General features: G+C 42.7%; 1 protein-coding gene and 1 pseudogene across 1 annotated transcript; one reads left to right on the forward strand and one right to left on the reverse strand.

Annotated features, from left to right (window-relative positions):
* Window positions 1-10868: 10868 nt before the first annotated feature.
* LOC116371780 (histone H3.v1-like) lies at window positions 10869-13064 on the reverse strand. The gene is made up of 2 exons (XM_031820791.1): window positions 12497-13064; window positions 10869-11692 (listed from the first exon to the last, which is right to left on the reverse strand). The coding sequence occupies exons 1-2, from the start codon at window positions 12762-12764 to the stop codon at window positions 11571-11573; spliced, it is 390 nt and encodes a 129-aa protein (XP_031676651.1). The 5' UTR covers window positions 12765-13064; the 3' UTR covers window positions 10869-11570.
* Window positions 13065-18708: 5644 nt separating this feature from the next.
* Window positions 18709-19357, forward strand: LOC116371797 (zinc finger protein 180-like; annotated as a pseudogene).
* The last annotated feature ends 6046 nt before the right edge of the window (window positions 19358-25403 follow it).

Raw genomic sequence — 25403 nt, forward strand, 5'->3', positions numbered from 1 at the left:
GCTGTCTTAGGCGTCTCACAGTACGGACATTGCAATTTATTGCCCTGGCCACATCTGCAGTTGTCATGCCTCCATGCAGTATGCCTAAGGCACGTTCAGGAAGATGAGCAGGGACCCTGGGCATCTTTCTTTTGGTGTTTTTCAGTCAGTTGAAAGGCCTTTTTAGTGTCCTAATTTTTCATAACTGTGACCTTAATTGCCTACCGTCTGTAAGCTGTTAGTGTCTTAACGACCTTAACGACCGTTATACAGGTGCATTTTCATTAATTGTCTATGGGTCACTGAACAAGCATTTGAAACAGTGTTAAACCCTTTACAATGAAGATCTGTGAAGTAATTTGGAATTTTACAAATTATCTTTTGAAAGAGAAAAACTGACTTTACTTTTTTTGCTGAGTTTCTCTCTCATCCTCCTCCCGTGTCTCCTTCTCTCAACCCAGTCTGTCAGTAAGTCCTCTCTCTCTCTCTCCTCTCCCTCCCCCTCCTGAGAAATACTGCTAGGCTATATGACTTCTAGCTCATTACTTCCTTACTTATATGTGACCCACTTTTAAGCAGATAAGATCAGTTAAACCCACCTACCTACAGGAAACAGTGACATTAGAAAAACTCCACAGGAAACTGCTGGCAGAGCAGCAAAGTTACACATAGTGTCCTATAATATCACCTCTAACTTTCTACTGCTTGAGTTCACCTCTTATAGAATATTGGCTTAATGTTCCAGCACCTCAATATAAACAGTACCAGCACCCAAAATGAGTACTGATGAGGTCTCATGTTAGAGCAGGAGAAGGGGGGATGTGGTGTAGAAGCTAGAGGTCTGTTACCCAAGTCAACTCAACAGGCCTGATGCTATATGTCAGGGTCAGGCTGGGCTGGGCCAAGAGAGGAAAAGGTTACTGGTTATGATGACATCACTGGTGAGAAGACAGTGATAAAAATATATTATCTCTCTTCCCCTCCTCCCTCTCTACCCTACTTCCCTTCCCCTCCCCCTCTCTGTCTCCCTCCCATCCTTTAATTTATATTAAATAAAGTAAGGGGAGGTAGAAGAAGGGGAAAGGGGGAGAAGAGGAGAGGAGAGGGAGGAGAAGAGGAGAGGAGAAGCGGAGAAGAGGAGAGGGGGGGAGGAAGAGGAGAGGAGAGGAGGGAGAAGATGAGAGGAGGGTGGGAGAAGAGGAGAGGAGGGAGAAGAGGAAGGGAGGAGAAGAGGAGAGGGAGGAGAAGAAGGAGAGGAGGGAGAAGAGGAGAGGGGGGAGAAGAAGAGGAGAGGGGGGCAGAAGAGGAGAGGGAGGGAGGAGAAGAGGAGAGGGAGGAGAAGAGGAGAGGGAGGAGAAGAGGAGAGGGAGGAGAAGAGGAGAGGGAGGAGAAGAGGAAAGGGTGGAGAAGAGGAGAGGGAGGGAGGGAGGAGAAGAGGAGTTGGGGGAGAAGAAGGAGAGGAGAGGGAGGAGAAGAGGAGAGGGGGGAGAAGAGGAGAGGAGGGGGGAGAAGAGGAGAGGGTGGAGAAGAGGAAAGGGTGGAGAAGAGGAAAGAGGGAGGAGAAGAGGAGAGGAGAGGAGGGAGAAGAGGAGAGGGGAGGGAGAAGAGAAGAGGGAGAGGGGCAGAAGAGGAGAGGAGAGGGGGGAGAGATGATGGAGAGGAGAGGGGGGAGATGAGGAGAGGAGAGGGGGAGATGAGGAGAGGAGAGGGGGAGAAGACGCGAGGAGGGGGGAGAAGAGGGAGAGGTGAGGGAGAAGATGAGAGGAGGGTGGGAGAAGAGGAGAGGGGGGGCGAAGAGGAGAGGAGGGAGAAAATGAGAGAGGGGGGAGAAGAGGAGAGGAGAGGGGGGAGAAGAGGAGAGAAGGGAGAAGAGGAGAGAAGGGGAGAGAATGAGAAGAGAGTAGAGAAGTAGGTAGGTAAGGAGAGGGGGGAGGTTCTCCTGGCATCCTTCAAACCCAGATTAGTGCGTTGGATTGACTAGAAGGTGAAGATGATTCATTACTCCAGAGAATACGTTTCCACTGCTCCAGGAGTCCAGTGGCTGTGAGTTTTACACCACTCAAGCCAACGCTTGACATTGCCCATATTGATCTTAGGTTTGTATGCAGCTGCTCGGCCGTGGAAACCCATTTCAGGAAGCTCCTGACAAACAGTTTCTTGTGCTGATGTTGCTTCCAGAGGCAGTTTGGATCTCGTTAGTGAGTGTTGCAACCAGGTACAGACGATTTTTACACGTTACACTCTTCAGCACTCGACGGTCCTGTTCTGTGAGCTGTGTGGCCCACTACTTCTTGGCTGAGCCGTTGTTGGTCCCAGATGGTTTCCACTTCACAATAACAGCACTTACAGTCGACCAGGCAGCTCCAGCAGGACAGGAATTTGACAAACTGACTTGTTGGAAAGGTGCCATCCTGTGACGGTGCCACGTTGAATGTTACTGAGATCTTCAGTGAGGCCATTCTACTGCCAATGTTTGCTTTATGGAGATTGCATGGCTGTGTGCTTACTTTTCAATCACTGTCAAGCAACTGGTTGTGGCTGAAAATGCCCAATTTACTAATTATATATTATAGTGCATTCATCCAGCTGTTCTGGTCCAGGAGAATATCACCTGTGATGCTGTCCTGCGTCCAGGAGAATCTCACCGTGATTGTGATGCCGTCTGACAAGGAGAATACCACCTGTGATCGCTGGTATGGTCCAGGAGAGAATACCACCTGTGATGCTGTCTGGTTCCAGGAGACTACCACCTGTGATGCTGTCTGGTCCAGGAGATATCACCTGTGATGCTGTCTGGTCCAGGAGAATAATCACACTGTGATGCTGTCTGGTCCAGGAGAATACCACCATGTGATGCTGTCTGGTCCAGGAGAATTACCCACTGTGATGCTGTCTGGTCCAGGAGAATTATCACCTGTGATGCTGTCTTGGTCCAGGAGAATATCACCTGTGATGCGTCTGGTCCAGGAGAATATCCACCTGTGATGCTGTCTGGTCCAGGAGAATTTCACCTGTGATGCTGTCTGGTCCAGGAGAATACCACCTGTGATGCTGTCTGGTCCATGGAGGAGAATATCACCTGTGATGCTGTCTGGTCCAGGAGAATACCACCTGTGATGCTGTCTGGTCCAGGAGAATATCACTGTGATGCTGTCTGGTCCAGGAGAATACCACCTGTGATGCTGTCTGGTCCAGAATACACCTGTGATGCTGTCTGGTCCAGGAGAATACCACCTGTGATGCTGTCTGGTCCAGGAGAATATCACCTCTCACAATATTGGGACGGCAGGGGTAGATTCATAAAGTGGAGTGATGATGTTATGTAAGGATCAGACTGTATAGGCTATATTACATGTATATAGTGTATAGTGGGGCAAAAAGTCAGCCACCAATTGTGCAAGTTCTCCCACTTAAAAAGATGAGAGAGGCCTGTAATTTTCATCATAGGTACACTTCAACTATGACAGACAAAATGAGAAAAGAAATCCAGAAAATCACATTGTAGGATTTTTAATGAATTTATTGCAAATTATGGTGGAAAATAAGTATTAAGTAATAAGTAATAAGTATCACTGGTTAGCGGACAAATCAGGTTGTTGGTGCTGTTGAAACAACCACAACTAAAAAAACACATGGAAATGGGAGATATATTTTACCTCCCTGGTTAGAGGACAACCTGCAGAAGACAGTCAGCTACATTTTGGAGAGATGCATTTACATTTAGAGGTCGTTAAACAAAGGAACGCAACACTTATTTTTCATCTCTCATCGATATCATGTTGAAATCATTTGTGTGAGAGTGTGGAGATGAGTTTGTCCTGTTAAAACTAACAGCTCAAAAACCACATGGAATCTGTGAATAATGTGTACATCACTGGTTAGAGGACAACTTGTAGAAAACATCTAGCTACATATTGATTCCAGTGGGTCACCAATGCTGTAAGTGTAACACAACTCTTTTTGTGTGAGTCACTTTCTGTTATATCATATAAATATCACTCTTTCAATTCAGAGCCTGGATTTTCCCCCCTGAGGCTAATATCCATATCATGCAGAAATCAATTGAACAGGGGGCAAACGTTTAGTGTTCTACATTGTGACATCATTAAAATACTCCTACTACAATGTTAAACATTCTACATTGTGACATCATTAAAATACTCCTACTACAATGTTAAACATTCTACATTGTGACATCATTAAAATACTCCTTCTACAATGTTAAAACATTCTACATTGTGACATCATTAAAATACTCCTACTACAATGTTAAAACATTCTACATTGTGACATCATTAAAATACTCCTTCTACAATGTTAAAACATTCTACATTGTGACATCATTAAAATACTCCTACTACAATGTTTAAACATTCTACATTGTGACATTAATTCATTGATATCATGAAACAACTCCTTCATTAATGTATTTTCTGATGTTTGATCAGAGATCTTTTATCAGAGTATCTCTTGTCACATTGACCACAGCTATGAGGTTTCTCTCCTGTGTGTGTTCTCTGGTGTACAATCAGATGACTAGATGACTGATACCAGGTTGCTTGACTGAGTAAAATTCTTCCCACATTGATAACAGCTGTAATGTTTCTCTCCTGTGTGTTTTCTCTGGTGTGATAACAGGCTGCTTGACTGAGTAAAACTCTTCCCACATTGATCACAGCTATAAGATTTCTCCCCTGTGTGAATTATCATGTGTACTTTTATTGAATTTGATCTTAAGTAACTCTTCCCACAGTCAGAGCAGCAGTGAGATTTCTTCCCTGTTGGTCTCCACTGGTGTTTCTTGAGGTGTTCTGATCGGGAGGGACTCTTCTCTGCCTCGTCAGCTTCATGATGTTGTTGAGGCTCCCCAGAGGATCCACGATAGTCACGTCTCTCTCCTGTGTGAACAACAAAGTCAGACAGATGGTTAAAGGCCCACAACAGCAGAAATCCACTGTAAAAGGTGATGCCAACAGCGTAGCCATGATGTTGTACAACAATTGACGTCTGTAATGAATGTTAAAATTATTTGATAATTGTCTTAAGACAGTCAAGTGAGCAACAATAGTCATATTTTGTCTTGTTTTCACATTAGTAGTAACATCGATGATTGTAGGCTATAAATAAGTTATTATAGTTGCTGAACCCCTAAGCAGTGTGCCAGGCAACCTTTGGTCACCAATATAGGCCCCTTTCTGTGTTTGCTAAAATAGGCGCACGAGGGCAATGAATTGAATGTGAGAGTGGTTACATTTCTCCAGCCCCCATCCCTCAGCTGTTTACCAAACCAAGTCTGGATATCCAGTTTCCTCCTCCTCCTTTATCGATGTGACAGTCATCTCCCCCTCCTCCTCTTTCACTCCATAAACTGCATCCTCCTCTCTCTCCGCTTCCTCTTCTTTTACTGTAACATCCTCCTCCTCTTTCACTCTGAACGAGTCTTCCTTTTCTTCCACTGAAACGTCTCTCTTCTTCTTTCACGGTAACAGCCTCACCCTCTACTTGTTTTTGTATTGTAACATCCTTCTCTTCCTCCTCCTCTTTCAGGAGAGCTTCTTTCTCCGTCCAGAAGACCTCCTCTTCTTTAGCAGGAGGAGAGCAGCTTAGTGAACTCATGGTCGGAGATGTTCTCTAGCTAGCATTAGCAACTAGCCTAGTTCTAAGCTAATTTAGCAAACCAGCTAGCTGACAAACAACGTAAATATATAATTAAATGGGCCAACACGTACATACGACAGAAGTGTGTTTAATACACAGCGACTAACATACACCAAAACAGTGTAAAGAGAGTGAATGTTGTAGCTATGTTTGCTATAAAGCTACCGAGGTGTCTAACTGTTGTTGTTGAAGGAGCGTCCCGTCCACTAGATTATACGTCACACTGGCAGCGTCGCCTGAACCTAAAAGACGCACATCGCCATCTGCTGACTGGAGGGGCAACGCAGTTGAGGAACCAAACGTTTATTTTTCATTAATTTCATTAAAATTAATTATCATATTAAGTCGTTCAAAGAAAAGCATGTGTTGATTGATTCGTTTTTAATGAGTGATCATTTAAAACAAACTTTAGACCCACTACATATTTACATTGAACCATAGTTCTGACATGGATCATTTTGACCCCAGAGGCATATCTTTTATCACAGCCAAAATGTGGTTTATTCCATTTTTCATGACTTTGTCAATCAACTTGTTCTTAATAAATCTAAATCCTGGTTTAGTGTTTCTGTATCATTATGGACTTTTAACAAACTCAAATCCTTTGGAGTCATTTTGACTCCAGCCAAAAGCACCTTTGATAAATAGGACGTTTATTTCAAATCAGAATCACATTTTATTGGTCACATACACGTGTTTAGCAAATGTTATTGCGGGTGTAGCAAAATGCTTGTGTTTCTAGCTCCGACAGCAGTAATATCTAACAAGTAATATCTAATCATTTCACAACATATACCCAATACACACACATCTAAGTATTTGAATGTAGGTTTCTCTGTAGACATGATCCATCCCACCAGAGGGTGGAGGGGCACCTGTGTCAGTGGTTTTGACCAGATAGACACCTGCAGACACACAGTATAGTGCCTCCCATGTTCTCTCCTAAGATTGGACTTTCTATACCACGTATCACCTGACTGTGTACAAAACTGCCAATGATAGAAACCTCTTCCAGTGGTATACAGTGTATTCATTAAGTATTCAGACCCCTTCACTTATTCCACATTTAGTTACGTTACAGCCTCATTATAAAATTGAATATGTTTTCCCCTCATCAATCTAAACACAAAACCCCATAATAACAAACCAAAAACAGATTTGACATTTTTGCAAATGTATTTACTTAAGTATTCAGACCCTTTGCTATGAGACTCGAAAATGAACTCAGACATCCTGATTCCATTGATCATCCTTGAGATGTTTCTACAACTTGATTGGAGTCCACCTGTGGTACATTCAATAAATTAGACATGATTTGGAAAGGCACACACCTGTCTATATAAGGTCCCACAGTTTACAGTGCATGTCAGAGCAAAAACCAAGCCATGAGGTCAAAGGAAATGTCCGTAGAGATTTGAGACAGGATTGTGTCGAGGCACAGATCTGTGGAAACGTACCAAAAAATGTCTACAGCATTGACGGTCCCCATGAACACAATGGCCGCCATCATTCTTAAATGGAAGAAGTTTGGAACCACCAATACTCTTTCTAGAGCTGGCCGCCCGGCCAAACTGAGACATCGAGGGAGAAGGGCCTTGGCCAGGGGGGGGAACAAGAACCCGATGTTCACTCTGACAGAGCTCCAGATTTCCTCTGTGGAGACGGGAGAACCTTCCAGAAGGACAACCATCTCTGCAGCACTCCACCAATCAGGCCTTAATGTAGCAATGATTAAATTGTCAACATGTATTTCAATGGACAATTCTGTGAACTGTTCTGTGAAAGGTGTTGGCTAGAGATGACTTGCAGGAGCTTGCAGGGATTTGTAGTCTTGCATGTCGTCTACTTTGATGCTAATTAGCATATTTGAAGCCGAGAGTAAAGAGAGACGAATATATTGATACAAGTATTTGTATTTAATATGGATCCCCATTAGTTCCTGTCAAGGCAGCAGCTACTCTTCCTGGGGTTTATTATGGATCCCCATTAGTTCCTGCCAAGGCAGCAGCTACTCTTCCTGGGGTTTATTATGGATCCCCATTAGTTCCTGCCAAGGCAGCAGCTACTCTTCCTGGGGTTTATTATGGATCCCCATTAGTTCCTGCCAAGGCAGCAGCTACTCTTCCTGGGGTTTAATATGGATCCCCATTAGTTCCTGCCAAGGCAGCATCTACTCTTCCTGGGGTTTATTATGGATCCCCATTAGTTCCTGCCAAGGCAGCATCTACTCTTCCTGGGGTTTATTATGGATCCCCATTAGTTCCTGCCAAGACAGCAGCTACTCTTCCTGGGGTTTATTATAGATCCCCATTAGTTCCTGCCAAGGCAGCAGCTACTCTTCCTGGGGTTTATTATGGATCCCCATTAGTTCCTGCCAATGCAGCAGCTACTCTTCCTGGGGTTTATTATGGATCCCCATTAGTTCCTGCCAAGGCAGCAGCTACTCTTCCTGGGGTTTATTATGGATCCCCATTAGTTCCTGTCAAGGCAGCAGCTACTCTTCCTGGGGTTTATTATGGATCCCCATTAGTTCCTGCCAAGGCAGCAGCTACTCTTCCTGGGGTTTATTATGGATCCCCATTAGTTCCTGCCAAGGCAGCAGCAACTCTTCCTGGGGTTTATTATGGATCCCCATTAGTTCCTGCCAAGGCAGCAGCAACTCTTCCTGGGGTTTATTATGGATCCCCATTAGTTCCTGCCAAGGCAGCAGCTACTCTTCCTGGGGTTTATTATGGATCCCCATTAGTTCCTGCCAAGGCAGCAGCTACTCTTCCTGGGGTTTATTATGGATCCCCATTAGTTCCTGCCAAGGCAGCAGCTACTCTTTCTGGGGTTTATTATGGATCCCCATTAGTTCCTGCCAAGGCAGCAGCTACTCTTCCTGGGGTTTATTATGGATCCCCATTAGTTCCTGCCAAGGCAGCAGCTACTCTTCCTGGGGTTTATTATGGATCCCCATTAGTTCCTGCCAAGGCAGCAGCTACTCTTCATGGGGATCTATAATAAACCCCAGTAGTTCCTGTCAAGGCAGCAGCTACTCTTCATGGGGATCTATAATAAACCCCAGTAGTTCCTGTCAAGGCAGCAGCTACTCTTCCTGGGGTTTATTATGGATCCCCATTAGATCCTGCCAAGGCAGCAGCTACTCTTCCTGGGGTTTATTATGGATCCCCATTAGTTCCTGTCAAGGCAGCAGCTACTCTTCCTGGGGTTTATTATGGATCCCCATTAGTTCCTGTCAAGGCAGCAGCTACTCTTCCTGGGGTTTATTATGGATCCCCATTAGTTCCTGCCAAGGCAGCAGCTACTCTTCCTGGGGTTTATTATGGATCCCCATTAGTTCCTGCCAAGGCAGCAGCAACTCTTCCTGGGGTTTATTATGGATCCCCATTAGTTCCTGCCAAGGCAGCAGCTACTCTTCCTGGGGTTTATTATGGATCCCCATTAGTTCCTGCCAAGGCAGCAGCTACTCTTCCTGGGGTTTATTATGGATCCCCATTAGTTCCTGCCAAGGCAGCAGCTACTCTTCCTGGGGTTTATTATGGATCCCCATTAGTTCCTGCCAAGGCAGCAGCTACTCTTCCTGGGGTTTATTATGGATCCCCATTAGTTCCTGCCAAGGCAGCAGCTACTCTTCCTGGGGTTTATTATGGATCCCCATTAGTTCCTGCCAAGGCAGCAGCTACTCTTCATGGGGATCTATAATAAACCCCAGTAGTTCCTGTCAAGGCAGCAGCTACTCTTCCTGGGGTTTATTATGGATCCCCATTAGATCCTGCCAAGGCAGCAGCTACTCTTCCTGGGGTTTATTATGGATCCCCATTAGTTCCTGCCAAGGCAGCAGCTACTCTTCCTGGGGTTTATTATGGATCCCCATTAGTTCCTGCCAAGGCAGCAGCTACTCTTTCTGGGGTTTATTATGGATCCCCATTAGTTCCTGCCAAGGCAGCAGCTACTCTTCCTGGGGTTTATTATGGATCCCCATTAGTTCCTGCCAAGGCAGCAGCTACTCTTCCTGGGGTTTATTATGGATCCCCATTAGTTCCTGCCAAGGCAGCAGCTACTCTTCATGGGGATCTATAATAAACCCCAGTAGTTCCTGTCAAGGCAGCAGCTACTCTTCATGGGGATCTATAATAAACCCCAGTAGTTCCTGTCAAGGCAGCAGCTACTCTTCCTGGGGTTTATTATGGATCCCCATTAGATCCTGCCAAGGCAGCAGCTACTCTTCCTGGGGTTTATTATGGATCCCCATTAGTTCCTGTCAAGGCAGCAGCTACTCTTCCTGGGGTTTATTATGGATCCCCATTAGTTCCTGTCAAGGCAGCAGCTACTCTTCCTGGGGTTTATTATGGATCCCCATTAGTTCCTGCCAAGGCAGCAGCTACTCTTCCTGGGGTTTATTATGGATCCCCATTAGTTCCTGCCAAGGCAGCAGCAACTCTTCCTGGGGTTTATTATGGATCCCCATTAGTTCCTGCCAAGGCAGCAGCTACTCTTCCTGGGGTTTATTATGGATCCCCATTAGTTCCTGCCAAGGCAGCAGCTACTCTTCCTGGGGTTTATTATGGATCCCCATTAGTTCCTGCCAAGGCAGCAGCTACTCTTCCTGGGGTTTATTATGGATCCCCATTAGTTCCTGCCAAGGCAGCAGCTACTCTTCCTGGGGTTTATTATGGATCCCCATTAGTTCCTGCCAAGGCAGCAGCTACTCTTCCTGGGGTTTATTATGGATCCCCATTAGTTCCTGCCAAGGCAGCAGCTACTCTTCATGGGGATCTATAATAAACCCCAGTAGTTCCTGTCAAGGCAGCAGCTACTCTTCCTGGGGTTTATTATGGATCCCCATTAGATCCTGCCAAGGCAGCAGCTACTCTTCCTGGGGTTTATTATGGATCCCCATTAGTTCCTGCCAAGGCAGCAGCTACTCTTCCTGGGGTTTATTATGGATCCCCATTAGTTCCTGCCAAGGCAGCAGCTACTCTTCCTGGGGTCCAGCTAAAATAAAGGCAGTTATACCATTTTAAAAACATGACAATAAATTGACAACACACTGTGTCCTCAGTCACCTTGTCCCAGAGAGGTTTACATGGTTATCAAAACATCACACCAGGGTGAGTCTAAACAAAACACAGCCCTGTGGGGAAAATGAATGGAACCATCTCCCTGTTTGACCTCTAGTTGTTATGGATATTATGACTCTACAGAGACACACAGTGGACGTGTCAAAATATGTTCCATTGATAAATCACACTTTATTTAACCTCAATGTCATCTTGTGTTTACATGGCATTGTAGATTGTAGCTGTATATAGGATGTATTCTGGATGTTTTCAGTGTGTTTTTAACCCTTTCAGACAATGGATTAATCACAATAAAAAATAGTGCACTAACATTACACAAAGTGAACTCAAGTCTGACAGCCCAAACAAACACACACATTCTCAGTCAAAAACACAAGTCAGAACACAGCCTCTCGATTCTCTCATGTGTTTTCAGGTTCTCTGACTGGGAAAATGTCTTTCCACAATGAGAGCAGTGGTATGTCTTCTCCTCCTGTGTATTTGTATGTATTCCTTCATGCTCTTTCAGGTACCTTAACCGGGTAAATCTCTCTCCACACTGGGAGCAGCGGTACATCTTCTTACCTGTGTGTGTCCTCTCATGCTTGTTCAGGTTTCCTACCTGGCCAAAACTCTTTCCACAATGGGAACATTGGAAAAGCTTTTCCCCTGTGTGTCCCCTCTCATGCGTTTGCAGGCTCCCTAACTGGGTAAACGTCATTCCACATTGGGAGCAGTGGTAAGGCTTCTCTCCAGTGTGTATTCTCTTATGTGTTCTCAGGCTCCCTAACTGGGTAAACGTCATTCCACATTGGGAACAGTGGTAAGGCTTCTCTCCAGTGTGTATTCTCTTATGTGTTCTCAGGCTCCCTAACTGGGTAAAACTCTTTCCACACTGGGAGCAGTGATGTCGTCCTGCTGGTTTGGACGTCTCGGGTCTGGTTTCCCTGAAGGACTCTTCCTGCTGTCAGAAGGAGAGTCTGGTCTCTCTCCTGTCAAAGACAAACAGATGATTTAATTAAACAGAGACCTGAATGAAACCTTCATATGATAAAACTTCCTATGACGTTTAATCTAGACTAGATCCCTCAATCACCTGAAGTCACTTTTCACAAGTGTTATTAAAGCCACTACAAAATGCAGGTCTCTGTGTGGTTCTTAGTCAGAGAGGCCTATAGAATGGTCTAGAATGTCATTGTATGTTGTAGCGTTTACACCAGTCCAGCCTACGCTTGACACTCTAGCAATGATTAAGTACTTTATGATAACGCGGAAATTAAATAAACGATTTGGTATCATTTTTATGATGGAAGATTGAATAAGTGTGCTTCAAACGGTTTGCTTGTAATGATTTGAAGCCATCGTCTTGACTACCTGTGCATGAGAGTCCATTCAACTCAGTTTCCCTACCTGAAAAAAACGCCATTCCGTAAAGTGTATTCGCGCACGCAAATTCAGGAAGAAACCGAAGAGCAGATGGCCTGACCGCGTTTTGCGACTGTCGGCTCACTTGACCGCAGACAACGGTGGGCTGGAAATCGCCTCCAGTTTAGTACAGTGGAATTGCCGTATTGAATGAAGGCAAGTCCATTCCGTGAGACATTTAAGTTGTGATTTTGGGTGCAAATCCATTGTTAAAGTTTTGTTGTTGACCAGCTTCTTGATGCTATTCACATCTTACAGTGTAGCTTTATCAATTCCTACATTAAAACACAGCATTTAAGCTCAGAACTAGAGTAGAATGCCGTTTTAAAACCACGTATCAGTTCAACAACTATTTTCAAGACAGGACTTACTGGTGTTACTCAGATCTTCTGTCTCCTCCTCTTCTTCCCTCTCCTCCTCCTTCAATATGACAGTTATCTCTCCTTCATTCACTCCAAAAAAAGTATAATCGTTTTCTTCCTCTTCTTTCTGTGTAACAGCCTCACCCTCTACTTCTTCGTTTACTGTGACATCCTCCTCTTCATTCTCCTCTTTCACGACAACGTTCAGCCAAATACCTTCTTTCTCCTTCCAGCAGACCTCTTTTTTAGCAGGAGGGCAGCAGCTTGCTGAGCTCATGGTCGGGGATGTTAGTCAGCTAACCTAGCTAGTTAGCGACTAGCCTAGTGATAGGCTCATTTATCAAGCCAGCTACCGTTACCTGACTAAACGGAAATATGACATGAAATGGGGAAACTAGTTAAAAGACAGAATTATGTTCCAAATACAGAAGTAAATATAGACCGAAGCAGTCTGAACAGCTTGAACGTTTCCGCTAGGAAGCTACCGAGGTGGCTGACGAGATGTTGTTGAAGAAGCGTCCCGTCCACTACATTATACGTCACTCTGATAGCATCGCCTGAAAAACGCATATCGCCATCTGTTGACTGGAGTGGTTAACGCAGATAAATGTTTATTTTATTTCCAGACAAAAAGTGCATTTTTAAATTTCTTTCATTAAATAATAATATAATAGTCAGACAACTGCAGATTTGTAATAAGTATGAATTTAAAACCTACTTCTACATTCTACCAACCCAACAGATGTTTCTACTACAAGGAATATTAACTAATGTGGTGGGTCTTTACACATTCCACCAACCTAACAGATGTTTCTCCTACAGTGAATATTAACCAATGAGGGGGGTCTTTACACATTCTACCAACCCAACAGATGTTTTTCCTTCAGGGAATATTAACCAATGAGTGGGGTCTTTACACATTCTACCAACCCAACAGATGTTTCTCCTTCAGGGAATATTAACCAATGAGGTGGGTCTTTCCACATTCTACCAACACAACAGATGTATCTACTACAGGGAATATTAACCAATGAGGTGGGTCTTTACACATTCTACCAACCCAACAGATGTTTATACTACAGGGAATATTAACCAATGAGGTGGGTCTTTCCACATTCTACCAACCCAACAGATGTTTCTCCTTCAGGGAATATTAACCAATGAGGTGGGTCTTTCCACATTCTACCAACCAACAGATGTATCTACTACAGGGAATATTAACCAATGAGGTGGGTCTTTCCACATTCTACCAACCCAACAGATGTTTATACTACAGGGAATATTAACCAATGAGGTGGGTCTTTCCACATTCTACCAACCCAACAGATGTATCTACTACAGGGAATATTAACCAATGAGGTGGGTCTTTACACATTCTACCAACACAACAGATGTTTATACTATGAACACTTTCAGGTTCATTGAAGTTAAAACTAAACAGGTTTGGTCATTATCAGGTATTGGAGCGTTGAAAGATGATGCACAACAACGGTTTCTTCCACGAAACCACGACTTCAATAACCACCGCGGTCAAAATAACTCAAGTAAGTCGCCATCGAAACAACTACTGCTACAATCGACCTGTTCGCAATACATGAGTATTGGATCTAACCTCATTGATCTGTCAGTAAGCTATGTTTACATGGGTATTGGGATCTGACCTCATTGATCTGTCAGTAAGCTATGTTTAGCTATGTTTACATGGGTATTGGGATCTGACCTCATTGATCTATCAGTAAGCTATGTTTACATGGGTATTGGGATCTGACCTCATTGATCTGTCAGTAAGCTATGTTTAGCTATGTTTACATGGGTATTGGGATCTGACCTCATTGATCTATCAGTAAGCTATGTTTACATGAGTATTGGGATCTAACCTCATTGATCTATCAGTAAGCTATGTTTACATGAGTATTGGGATCTAACCTCATTGATCTATCAGTAAGCTATGTTTACATGGGTATTGGATCTGACCTCATTGATCTATCAGTAAGCTATGTTTAGCTATGTTTACATGGGTATTGGATCTGACCTCATTGATCTATCAGTAAGCTATGTTTACATGGGTATTGGATCTAACCTCATTGATCTATCAGTAAGCTATGTTTAGCTATGTTTAGATGGGCATTGGGATCTCAGCTATAGTCTAATCCAGCAAAGGAGTCCTACCAGCTAGCAGTGTAACGAACCTTGTAGGAAAGTACTACGTGGCTCTGGTGGAAGATCAGACCTCACCACCATTTGACTGATGTTGGGGGCGTGTCTGAAGACTCCCCGTGGGGTTCTTTAAACGTCTTCTCCGGTTGTGGATCAGTGATCAAGACGTGCCAGTGTTTTAATGATGTGGTCAAACTGTTTACCAAGTGGGGAGTACTGAAGCAAGCATTGAACATGTTGGTCTGGAGGAAGGGGAGGTTTGGGGAGGACTGAAGGACGCATTGAACATGTTGGTCTGGAGGAGGGGGAGGTTTGGGGAGGACTGAAGGAAGCATTGAACATGTTGGTCTGGAGGAAGGGGAGGTTTGGGGAGGACTGAAGGAAGCATTGAACATGTTGCTCTGGAGGAAGGGGAGGTTTGGGGAGGACTGAAGGAAGCATTGAACATGTTGGTCTGGAGGAAGGGGAGGTTTGGGTGTAAGGTTGTCATCCTGGGTCATATTTTTATATGGACAGACAGTCCTCTGAGTAACCCCGCTGTCTGAAACACTCATCCAGACAGTCCTCTGAGTAACCCCGCTGTCTGAAACACTCATCCAGACAGTCCTCTGAGTAACCCCACTGTCTGAAACACTCATCCAGACAGTCCTCTGGGTAACCCCGCTGTCTGAAACACTCATCCAGACAGTCCTCTGAGTAACCCCACTGTCTGAAACACTCATCCAGACAGTCCTCTGGGTAACCCCACTGTCTGAAACACTCATCCAGACAGTCCTCTGGGTAACCCCACTGTCTGAAACACTCATCCAGACAGTCCTCTGAGTAACCCCACTGTCTGAAACACTCATCCAGACAGTCCTCTGGGTAACCCCACTGTCTATAAAACTCAGCCAGACAGTCAGCTTGTTTGTGATAGTCACTCTGTGTACCACAAAACCTGCGTATGCGACAGTATTGGCTGATGGAGGCTATTTTCTAGGGTTGTAGGTTGGAAGCTATCAGGGATTTCCTGTCCGTCAGCTTCCTGTATAGTTCTGTGATAAAGCCACCCCTCTCCTTCGTAATCAAAATGTCCAGATAACTTGATTCATGCGCATCAAAGGTGAGGGTGAATTTCAGAAAAAGAAGACGCTCTGGATTGATCACTGGAGTCAGATGTGAAGGAGGAGGTTGATCATCAGGAGTCATATGTGAAGGAGGAGGTTGATCATCAGGAGTCATATGTGAAGGAGGAGGTTGATCATCAGGAGTCAGATGTGAAGGAGGTTGATCATCAGGAGTCATATGTGAAGGAGGAGGTTGATCATCAGGAGTCAGATGTGAAGGAGGTTGATCATCAAGAGTCCGATGTGACGGAGGAGGTTGATCATCAGGAGTCAGATGTGAAGGAGGAGGTTGATCATCAGGAGTCAGATGTGAAGGAGGTTGATCATCAGGAGTCAGATGTGAAGGAGGAGGTTGATCATCAGGAGTCAGATGTGAAGGAGGAGGTTGATCATCAAGAGTCCGATGTGACGGAGGAGGTTGATCATCAGGAGTCAGATGTGAAGGAGGAGGTTGATCATCAAGAGTCAGATGTGAAGGAGGAGGTTGATCATCAGGAGTCAGATGTGAAGGAGGAGGTTGATTATCAGGAGTCAGATGTGAAGGAGGAGGTTGATCATCAGGAGTCAGATGTGAAGGAGGTTGATCATCAGGAGTCATATGTGAAGGAGGAGGTTGATCATCAGGAGTCAGATGTGAAGGAGGTTGATCATCAAGAGTCCGATGTGACGGAGGAGGTTGATCATCAGGAGTCAGATGTGAAGGAGGAGGTTGATCATCAGGAGTCAGATGTGAAGGAGGAGGTTGATCATCAGGAGTCAGATGTGAAGGAGGAGGTTGATCATCAGGAGTCAGATGTGAAGGAGGAGGTTGATCATCAAGAGTCCGATGTGACGGAGGAGGTTGATCATCAGGAGTCAGATGTGAAGGAGGAGGTTGATCATCAAGAGTCAGATGTGAAGGAGGAGCATGTAAAGACGTGAGTTAAAACTTGGTCGCAAATGGGTCTTCCAAATGGACAATGACCCCAAGCATGCTTCCAAAGTTGTGGCAAAATGGCAACAAAGTTAAGGTATTGGAGCGGCCATCACAAAGCCCTGACCTCAATCCTATAGAACATTTGTGGGCAGAACTGAAAAAGCGTGTGCGAGCAAGGAGGCCTACAAACCTGACTCAGTTACACCAGCTCTGTCAGGAGGAATGGGCCAAAATGCACCCAACTTATTGTGGGAAGCTTGTGGAAGGCTACCCGAAACATTTGACCCAAGTTAAACAATTTAAAGGCAATGCTACCAAATACTAATTGAGTGTATGTAAACTTCTGACCCACTGGGAATTTGATGAAATTAAAGCTGAAATAAATAATTCTCTCTACCATTATTTTGACATTTCACATTCTTAAAATAAAGTGGTGATTCTAACTGACCTAAGACAGGGATTTTTATTAGAATTAAATGCCAGGAATTGTGATGAGATTAAATGTATTTGGCTAAGGTGTATGTAAACTTTGGACTTCAACTGTAGGTACCGTTACTGTGTTAAAAACAGGGGCAGTTGTGGGACTGATGTGTGTGGTGTTAAAGGGGAAATCTGACATTTGTTTCTAAACATTGGAGAAAAAAAATTATGACAACTTTGTTATTGTTTCAACTGCAGATTGGTTGTTTGTTGTGTGGCTTTTTTAAAGGGGCAACCTGGGTTTCAAACAGAAACAAAATGGCAGCCCAGAGACCTGAGCTGTGTTGGAATACTCATACTAACTGTACTATTTGTGACGTACATTGAGTTTGTAGTTTGCTTATTGGTCGTAGTATGATATAGTTGGTTTAGCCAAAAGTTCCCTGGTATGCAAGCATTTCTAAACCTTTATTCACTTTTATGGGGTATTGTGATGTCATTATGGGGTATTGTGATGTCATTATGGGGTATTGTGATGTCATTATGGGGTACTGTGATGTCATTATGGGGTATTGTGATGTCATTATGGGGTATTGTGATGTCATTATGGGGTATTGTCTGAAGATAGACAATTAAAAAAATGTCATCCATTTTAGAATAGTAGCCAAAGAACATTTTACTGGTTGAAGTCGTTTTTAAATATAAAGTGGTATATTTTCGACAAAAACATAAACGTTATATTAATCAGGACATTCAAATGAACCTTACAATTATAATCCAAAGTAGTGTGAAATGCACTCATAAGCAACCTGGAAATGGAGGCTATATCTGCTGTCAGCCTATGAGAAGTCCCCTGAGTTTTTCCCCATGGTGGTGAACTAGTGAATAGACACAGAGATTAATGTGAGGTTCCTTGAGTAGCATCCTGATCTTACACTGATAGTGTGTTGTCATATTCAGAATACATTGTGGAAAAACTACAATGTCTGCTCACCTTTTTGCTCCAGGCAGATATACAACATCCATAACTAGTGGTTTCTGCATTAGAAGGGAGGTGTTTCTGCATCAGAAGGGAGGTGTTTCTGCATTAGAAGGGAGGTGTTTCTGCATTAGAAGGGAGGTGTTTCTGCATTAGAAGGGAGGTGTTTCTGCATTTGAAGGGAGGTGTTTCTGCATTAGAAGGGAGGGGTTTCTGCATTAGAATGGAGGGGTTTCTGCATTAGAAGGGAGGGGTTTCTGCATTAGAAGGGAGGCGTTTCTGCATCCAAATTGCATGTGCATCGCCCTTGTTGAAATTTTAGCAAACACAGAAACGGGCCTATATAGAAGACCAAAAGTCATCTGGCACACTGCTTAGGATGTCAAAAACGTTTACTTTTTTTTGCCTAAAATCATTGATGTTACTACTAATGTGAAAACAAGACTAAATATGACTATTGTTGCTCACTTGACTGTCTTAAGACAATTGTCAAGTAATTTCAACATTCATTACAGACGTCAATTGTTGTACATCATGGCTACGCTGTTGGCATCACCTTTTACAGTGGATTTCTGCTGTTGTGGGCCTTTAACCATCTGTCTGACTTGTTGTTTACACAGGAGAGAGACGTGACTATCGCGGATGTGGGAAGAGTTTTACTCACTCAAGCTGCCTGACAGTACATCTGAGAGCACACAAGGGAGAGAAACCTTATAGCTGTGATCAATGTGGGAAGAGTTTTACTCACTCAAGCTGCCTGACAGTACATCTGAGAGCACACAAGGGAGAGAAACCTTATAGCTGTGATCAATGTGGGAAGAGTTTTACTCACTCAAGCTGCCTGACAGTACATCTGAGAGCACACAAGGGAGAGAAATCTTATAACTGTGATCAATGTGGGAAGAGTTTTGTTCCATCTAGCCATCTGACTATACACCAGAGAACACACACAGGAGAGAAATCTTACAGCTGTAGTCAATGTGGGAAGAGTTTTATTCAGTCAAGTAGCCTGGTATCACACCAGAGAACACACAAGGGAGAGAAACCTTACCACTGCTCTGCCTGCAGAAAGAGTTTTGTTTGTTCAACATATTTAAAATCACACCAGAAAATACACACAGTAGAGAAACCTTCTAACTGTACTCAATGTGGAAAGAGGTTTAAATCACTCAAGCTGGCTGATAGTACACCAGAGAACACACACAGGAGAGAAATCTTACAGCTGTAGTCAATGTGGGAAGAGTTTTATTCAGTCAAGTAGCCTGATATCACACCAGAGAACACACACAGGAGAGAAATCTCATAGCTGTGATCAATGTCACAAGAGATACTCTGATAAAATATATCTGACCAAACATCAGAAAATACATACATGAAGGAGTTGTTTCATGATATCAATGAAATGTCACAATGTAGAATGTTTAAACATTGTAGTAGGAGTATTTTAATGATGTCACAATGTAGAATGTTTTCACATTGTAGTAGGAGTATTTTAATGATGTCACAATGTAGAATGTTTTCACATTGTAGTAGGAGTATTTTAATGATGTCACAATGTAGAATGTTTTCACATTGTAGAAGGAGTATTTTAATGATGTTGTAGTAAAACGCCAAAGGGATCTACCTCCTGGTCCTCTTCCCCTGTCTTACCCACCAAGGGTAGAGGCAGAGATGACCTCGCCTACTGAAATACCGGATTGGGCAAAGCCACCAGAAGACGACTCAAGCCAACCAACTACTGGTGTCAGGAAGAATCACACTCTGCCTCAAGTGACACCTCTGAATGGGAACAGCTGATAGACTCATTGCTGATAGAGTAAAGGCTCTGTCATAACCAGAGGCCCATATATGCACTGTAAGAAAAGCATTTCCTGTTGTAAGATATGTCATCACCCTCTCTGCTCTGAGGGAATGGGAGGAGCAGCGGATCGGGGCAGAGAATCAAAAGGTATATAAAGAGACATTTGCCATTACTTTGGCGCTGACTTCTTGAATTCTGAATTCATTTAGACAACCATTTGACTTCGGGTAAATTGCCACCTGACTCAAATTACTTCAAGATTCTAACTTGTTGGATCTGAGAAGGGTCTCTCCGATATACCCTTTAACTATTGAACAGCTGTTCTCTCGCCTGTGGCCTTGGTGCTTGTATACTGATGCAAATTATATCCAGAACCAGTCTTTGAAACTGCAACTCTCGATTGAGCTCAGTACCTCGCCCTAGTTGTGTGGCACAGACTCTTCGATATTCCAGTGGGGCAGGGAATCACCAGCGGGTTCTCTCATCCGTTCCAAACTTGAATCTCTCAATTTAGTAAAGCACCGACTCCAATTCAACCTCTCAGCCAGTAGAGGGGAGTCGCTACCTATCTAAATTCTTAAAAGGACTCTGACCGATTGAAACTCTGCTCCTGATCTCGTGGGTCTCCTCTTCATCTCTCAAAGGTAATTAAATAACTATTATAAGTATTTAATGTAGAGATAAGTGTTATCATTGTACCAGGCATTTTATAGAGCATTAAGGCATTTGCATGTTTTTGATTAACGCTGTGTGTGACCGAGCAACAAATGGTGTATTTTGAAGTGTGTTTGATTGTAAAAGACAAAAAATATATAAACACTGCTAATCCAACAATAGTGCTAGGTGTCTGTACTATATAAACACTGTTAATCCAACAATAGTGTAGGTGTCTGTACTATATAAACACTGCTAATCCAACAATAGTGCTGGGTGTCTGTACTATATAAACACTGCTAATCCAACAATAGTGCTAGGTGTCTGTACTATATAAACACTGCTAATCCAACAATAGTGCTAGGTGTCTGTACTATATAAACACTGCTAATCCAACAATAGTGTAGGTGTCTGTACTATATAAACACTGCTAATCCAACAATAGTGCTCGGTGTCTGTACTATATAAACACTGCTAATCCAACAATAGTGCTAGAAACACTGCTAATACAACAATAGTGTAGGTGTCTGTACTATATAAACACTGCTAATCCAACAATAGTGCTAGGTGTCTGTACTATATAAACACTGCTAATACAACAATAGTGCTAGGTGTCTGTACTATATAAACACTGCTAATCCAACAATAGTGCTAGGTGTCTGTACTATATAAACACTGCTAATCCAACAATAGTGCTAGGTGTCTGTACTATATAAACACTGCTAATCCAACAATAGTGCTAGGTGTCTGTACTATATAAACACTGCTAATCCAACAATAGTGCTCGGTGTCTGTACTATATAAACACTGCTAATCCAACAATAGTGCTAGGTGTCTGTACTATATAAACACTGCTAATCCAACAATAGTGCTAGGTGTCTGTACTATAGAAACACTGCTAATCCAACAATAGTGCTAGGTGTCTGTACTATATAAACACTGCTAATCCAACAATAGTGCTAGGTGTCTGTACTATAGAAACACTGCTAATCCAACAATAGTGCTAGGTGTCTGTACTATATAAACACTGCTAATCCAACAATAGTGCTCGGTGTCTGTACTATATAAACACTGCTAATCCAACAATAGTGCTAGGTGTCTGTACTATATAAACACTGCTAATCCAACAATAGTGCTAGGTGTCTGTACTATATAAACACTGCTAATACAACAACAGTGTTAGGTGTCTGTATATATATATATATATTCAATACAATACCTACTAATGTCCTACTGAACAGTACAGCTTGGGTTGGTCTACTATTATCCTACTGAACAGTACAACTTGGGTTGGTCTACTATTATCCTACTGAACAGTACAGCTTGGGTTGGTCTACTATTATCCTACTGAACAGTACAGGTTGGGTTGGTCTACTATTATCCTACTGAACAGTACAGCTTGGGTTGGTCTACTATTATCCTACTGAACAGTACAGCTTGGGTTGGTCTACTATTATCCTACTGAACAGTACCACTTGGGTTGGTCTACTATTATCCTACTGAACAGTACAGCTTGGGTTGGTCTACTATTATCCTACTGAACAGTACCACTTGGGTTGGTCTGACTGTGAAAGACCAATATGGGATTCATCATTTAGGTCATTCAGTGTGTATCACTGTTTCTTGTGCTTTTCACACAGGGTGCCTTTCCTTCTCTGGGCCGTTTGGAAAATGTTTAGCTAAATTAGAGTACTGTATACCCACTTCTCCAGGCACCACTACACCACTGCCTACAGCTTTCAACATACCAGTATTTAGTTTGGAAACATTCAGAAGAAATGCTGGTATAATTAATACAATAATAAAATATGTCACATTTTCAATTTATTTGTTTCAAAATTGGTTGCAATGCTGTGAAAAACAGTTGCACTGCACTGCTACAATAATCGATATTCTCAAAGTTGAGTTTGAGTTTGTCTTTGCAGGGGGACTCTTATTTAGAAGAAAATAATCTGATGATGTGCTGCCAACATATTATCCTGCTGCTAGCAGAACGGTAATATAGGCGTTTAACCTCAAATATTTGTACGGTGTGCTGCGAGGTACAAACTGCAGAGATCTCTATGGAGACGTAGATCAATAAGAGGTTATTTCCACCAGGGGGCGACAAACGGCAGTTAATATTCCAGAATAGAGCACCACCGAATGTGTAGGCTACCTTTGACAAGTGGTCAGTTTGGAGATCCTCCGGCCTGGGCCAGGGGTGCGTCCCAAAAGTATTTACTGCTTCCTGAAGTGTGCACTCGTTCACTACACCCCATAAAGTGTAAAAGCATGCTAATCAATTCTTGCTAATCAATCAATTCAAATCCTGTCCATGAAGAGAAGTGAACAAGTGCACACTTTGGGAGGAAGGAGAGATTATTGGGGCAGAGACCAGGTATGTAGATGTTTCCCCAGCCAGGTACCACTACAACACATACCAGTCAATCAATATATCATCACTTTGGGAGGAAGGAGAGATTATTGGGGCAGAGACCAGGTATGTATAATACATCATAGTCTATGTGGAGGATAAATAACTACACACCAGGACAACAATACATCATAGTCTATGTGGAGGATAAATAACTACACACCAGGACAACAATACATCATAGTCTATGTGGAGGATAAATAACTACACACCAGGACAACAATACATCATAGTCTATGTGGAGGATAAATAACTACACACCAGGACAACAATACATCATAGTCTATGTGGAGGATAAATAACTACACACCAGGACAACAATACATCATAGTCTATGGAGGATAAATAACTACACACCAGGACAACAATACATCATAGTCTATGTGGAGGATAAATAACTACACACCAGGACAACAATACATCATAGTCTATGGAGGATAAATAACTACATTGATGTCTTCTGTCTTTCTGTTTGTTTGTAGTTTCTCACTGTTTGAATTAGCAGGTGATATTATTAGCCTCTGATCTGTGTGTGAGAGAGAGAGACAGAAAGACAGACAGAAAGAGCGAGAGACACAGAGACAGACAGAAGAGTCCCCTAAGCAAGCTGGACCTGGGGCTCTGTTCACAAACACAAACAGACCCCACAGAGCCCCAGGACAGCAAACATATTAGACCCAACCAATCATGAGAAAACAAAAAAGATGATTACTTGACACATTGGAAATAATTATCAAAAAACAGAGCAAACTACAATGTTATTTAGTCTGTCCACGAGGGGAGTCACACAAGACTGATCTCAGTTAATTCATACTGTATGATGTAGTCTGTCCAAGAGGGGAATCACACAGACTGATCTCAGTAGTCTGTTCAAGAGGGGAATCACACAGACTGATCTCAGTTAATTCATACTGTATGTTGTAGTCTGTCCAAGAGGGGAATCACACAGACTGATCTCAGTTAATTCATACTGTATGTTGTAGTCTGTCCAAGAGGGGAATCACACAGACTGATCTCAGTTCATTCATACTGTATGTTGTAGTCTGTCCAAGAGGGTAATTATACAGACTGATCTCAGTTAATTCATACTGTATGTTGTAGTCTGTCCAAGAGGGGAATCACACAGACTGATCTCAGTTAATTCATACTGTATGTTGTAGTCTGTCTAATAATTAAATCACACAAGACTGACAGCCTGTAATTTTATTAAAAGCATTCAGTTGATTACATGGCAGTTTAGAGACCAACATCATAACAATAATCTACTTCATAATCAATATCATAACATTTATAATCAATAACATCATGAGAGGTAAACAACAACAAACCCCTTTATTAAAAAATGTTTCAAAATACAAAGAATGAACAGATGATTATAATAATACCGGGACTAATAATGGAAACACTTCAAGATAAAGAATCTAAGAGACACTAAATAAGATAAAGAATCTAAGAGACTAAATAAGATAAAGAATCTAAGAGACACTAAATAAGATAAAGAATCTAAGAGACTAAATAAGATAAAGAATCTAAGAGACACTAAATAAGATAAAGAATCTAAGAGACACTAAATAAGATAAAGAATCTAAGAGACACTAAATAAGATAAAGAATCTAAGAGACTAAATAAGATTAAGAATCTAAGAGACACTAAATAAGATAAAGAATCTAAGAGACACTAAATAAGATAAAGAATCTAAGAGACACTAAATAAGACAAAGAATCTAAGAGACACTAAATAAAGATAAGAAGCAATACTGGAACATGAAACAGACGTAATTGAGCTACTCTCTTAAAATAATTAAAAACCGATTGTTACCAAAATCCCATGTTACCGAAATCCCATGTTAACAAAACCCCATGTTACCCAAACAACATGTTCCCCAAAACCCCATCTTACCCTAACCCCATGTTACCCCAAATCCCATTTTTCCCAAAACCACATGTTGCCTCAAACCCCATGTTACCCCAAACCCCATGTTACCCCAAACCCCATGTTACCCCAAACCCCATGTTACCCCTAACCCCATGTTACCCCAAACCCCATGTTACCCAAAACCCCATGTTACCCAAAACCCCATGTTACCCAAAACCCCATGTTACCCAAACCTCATGTTATCCAAAACCCCATGTTACCCAAAATCCCATGTTACCCAAACCCCATGTTACCCAAAAACCCCATGTTACCAAAACCTCATGTAACCAAAACCCCATGTTACCCAAAATCCCATGTTACCCAAACCCCATGTTACCCAAAACCCCATGTTACCCAAAATCCCATGTTACCCAAACCCCATGTTACCCAAACCCCCATGTTACCCAAACCCCTATGTTACCCAAACCCCCATGTTACCCAAACCCCCATGTTACCCAAACCCCCATGTTACCTAAATCCCATGTTACCTAAATCCCATGTTACTCTGGTGGTAAAAACCAAACTAAATGAATAATGGTGGTTGCAGTCACTT

Source organism: Oncorhynchus kisutch, unplaced genomic scaffold, assembly GCF_002021735.2.
Source record: "Oncorhynchus kisutch isolate 150728-3 unplaced genomic scaffold, Okis_V2 scaffold3655, whole genome shotgun sequence".
Lineage (NCBI taxonomy): Eukaryota > Metazoa > Chordata > Actinopteri > Salmoniformes > Salmonidae > Oncorhynchus > Oncorhynchus kisutch.

Bases quoted from the DNA above. Each gene is read 5' to 3' on its own strand.
- LOC116371780 (XM_031820791.1), bottom strand. From the start codon at position 12,764: ATGAGCTCAGCAAGCTGCTGCCCTCCTGCTAAAAAAGAGGTCTGCTGG. The intron at 11,693-12,496 runs GTAAGTCCTGTC...TGTCTTTGACAG, and splicing joins AGAAGATCTGAGTAACACCA to GAGAGAGACCAGACTCTCCT.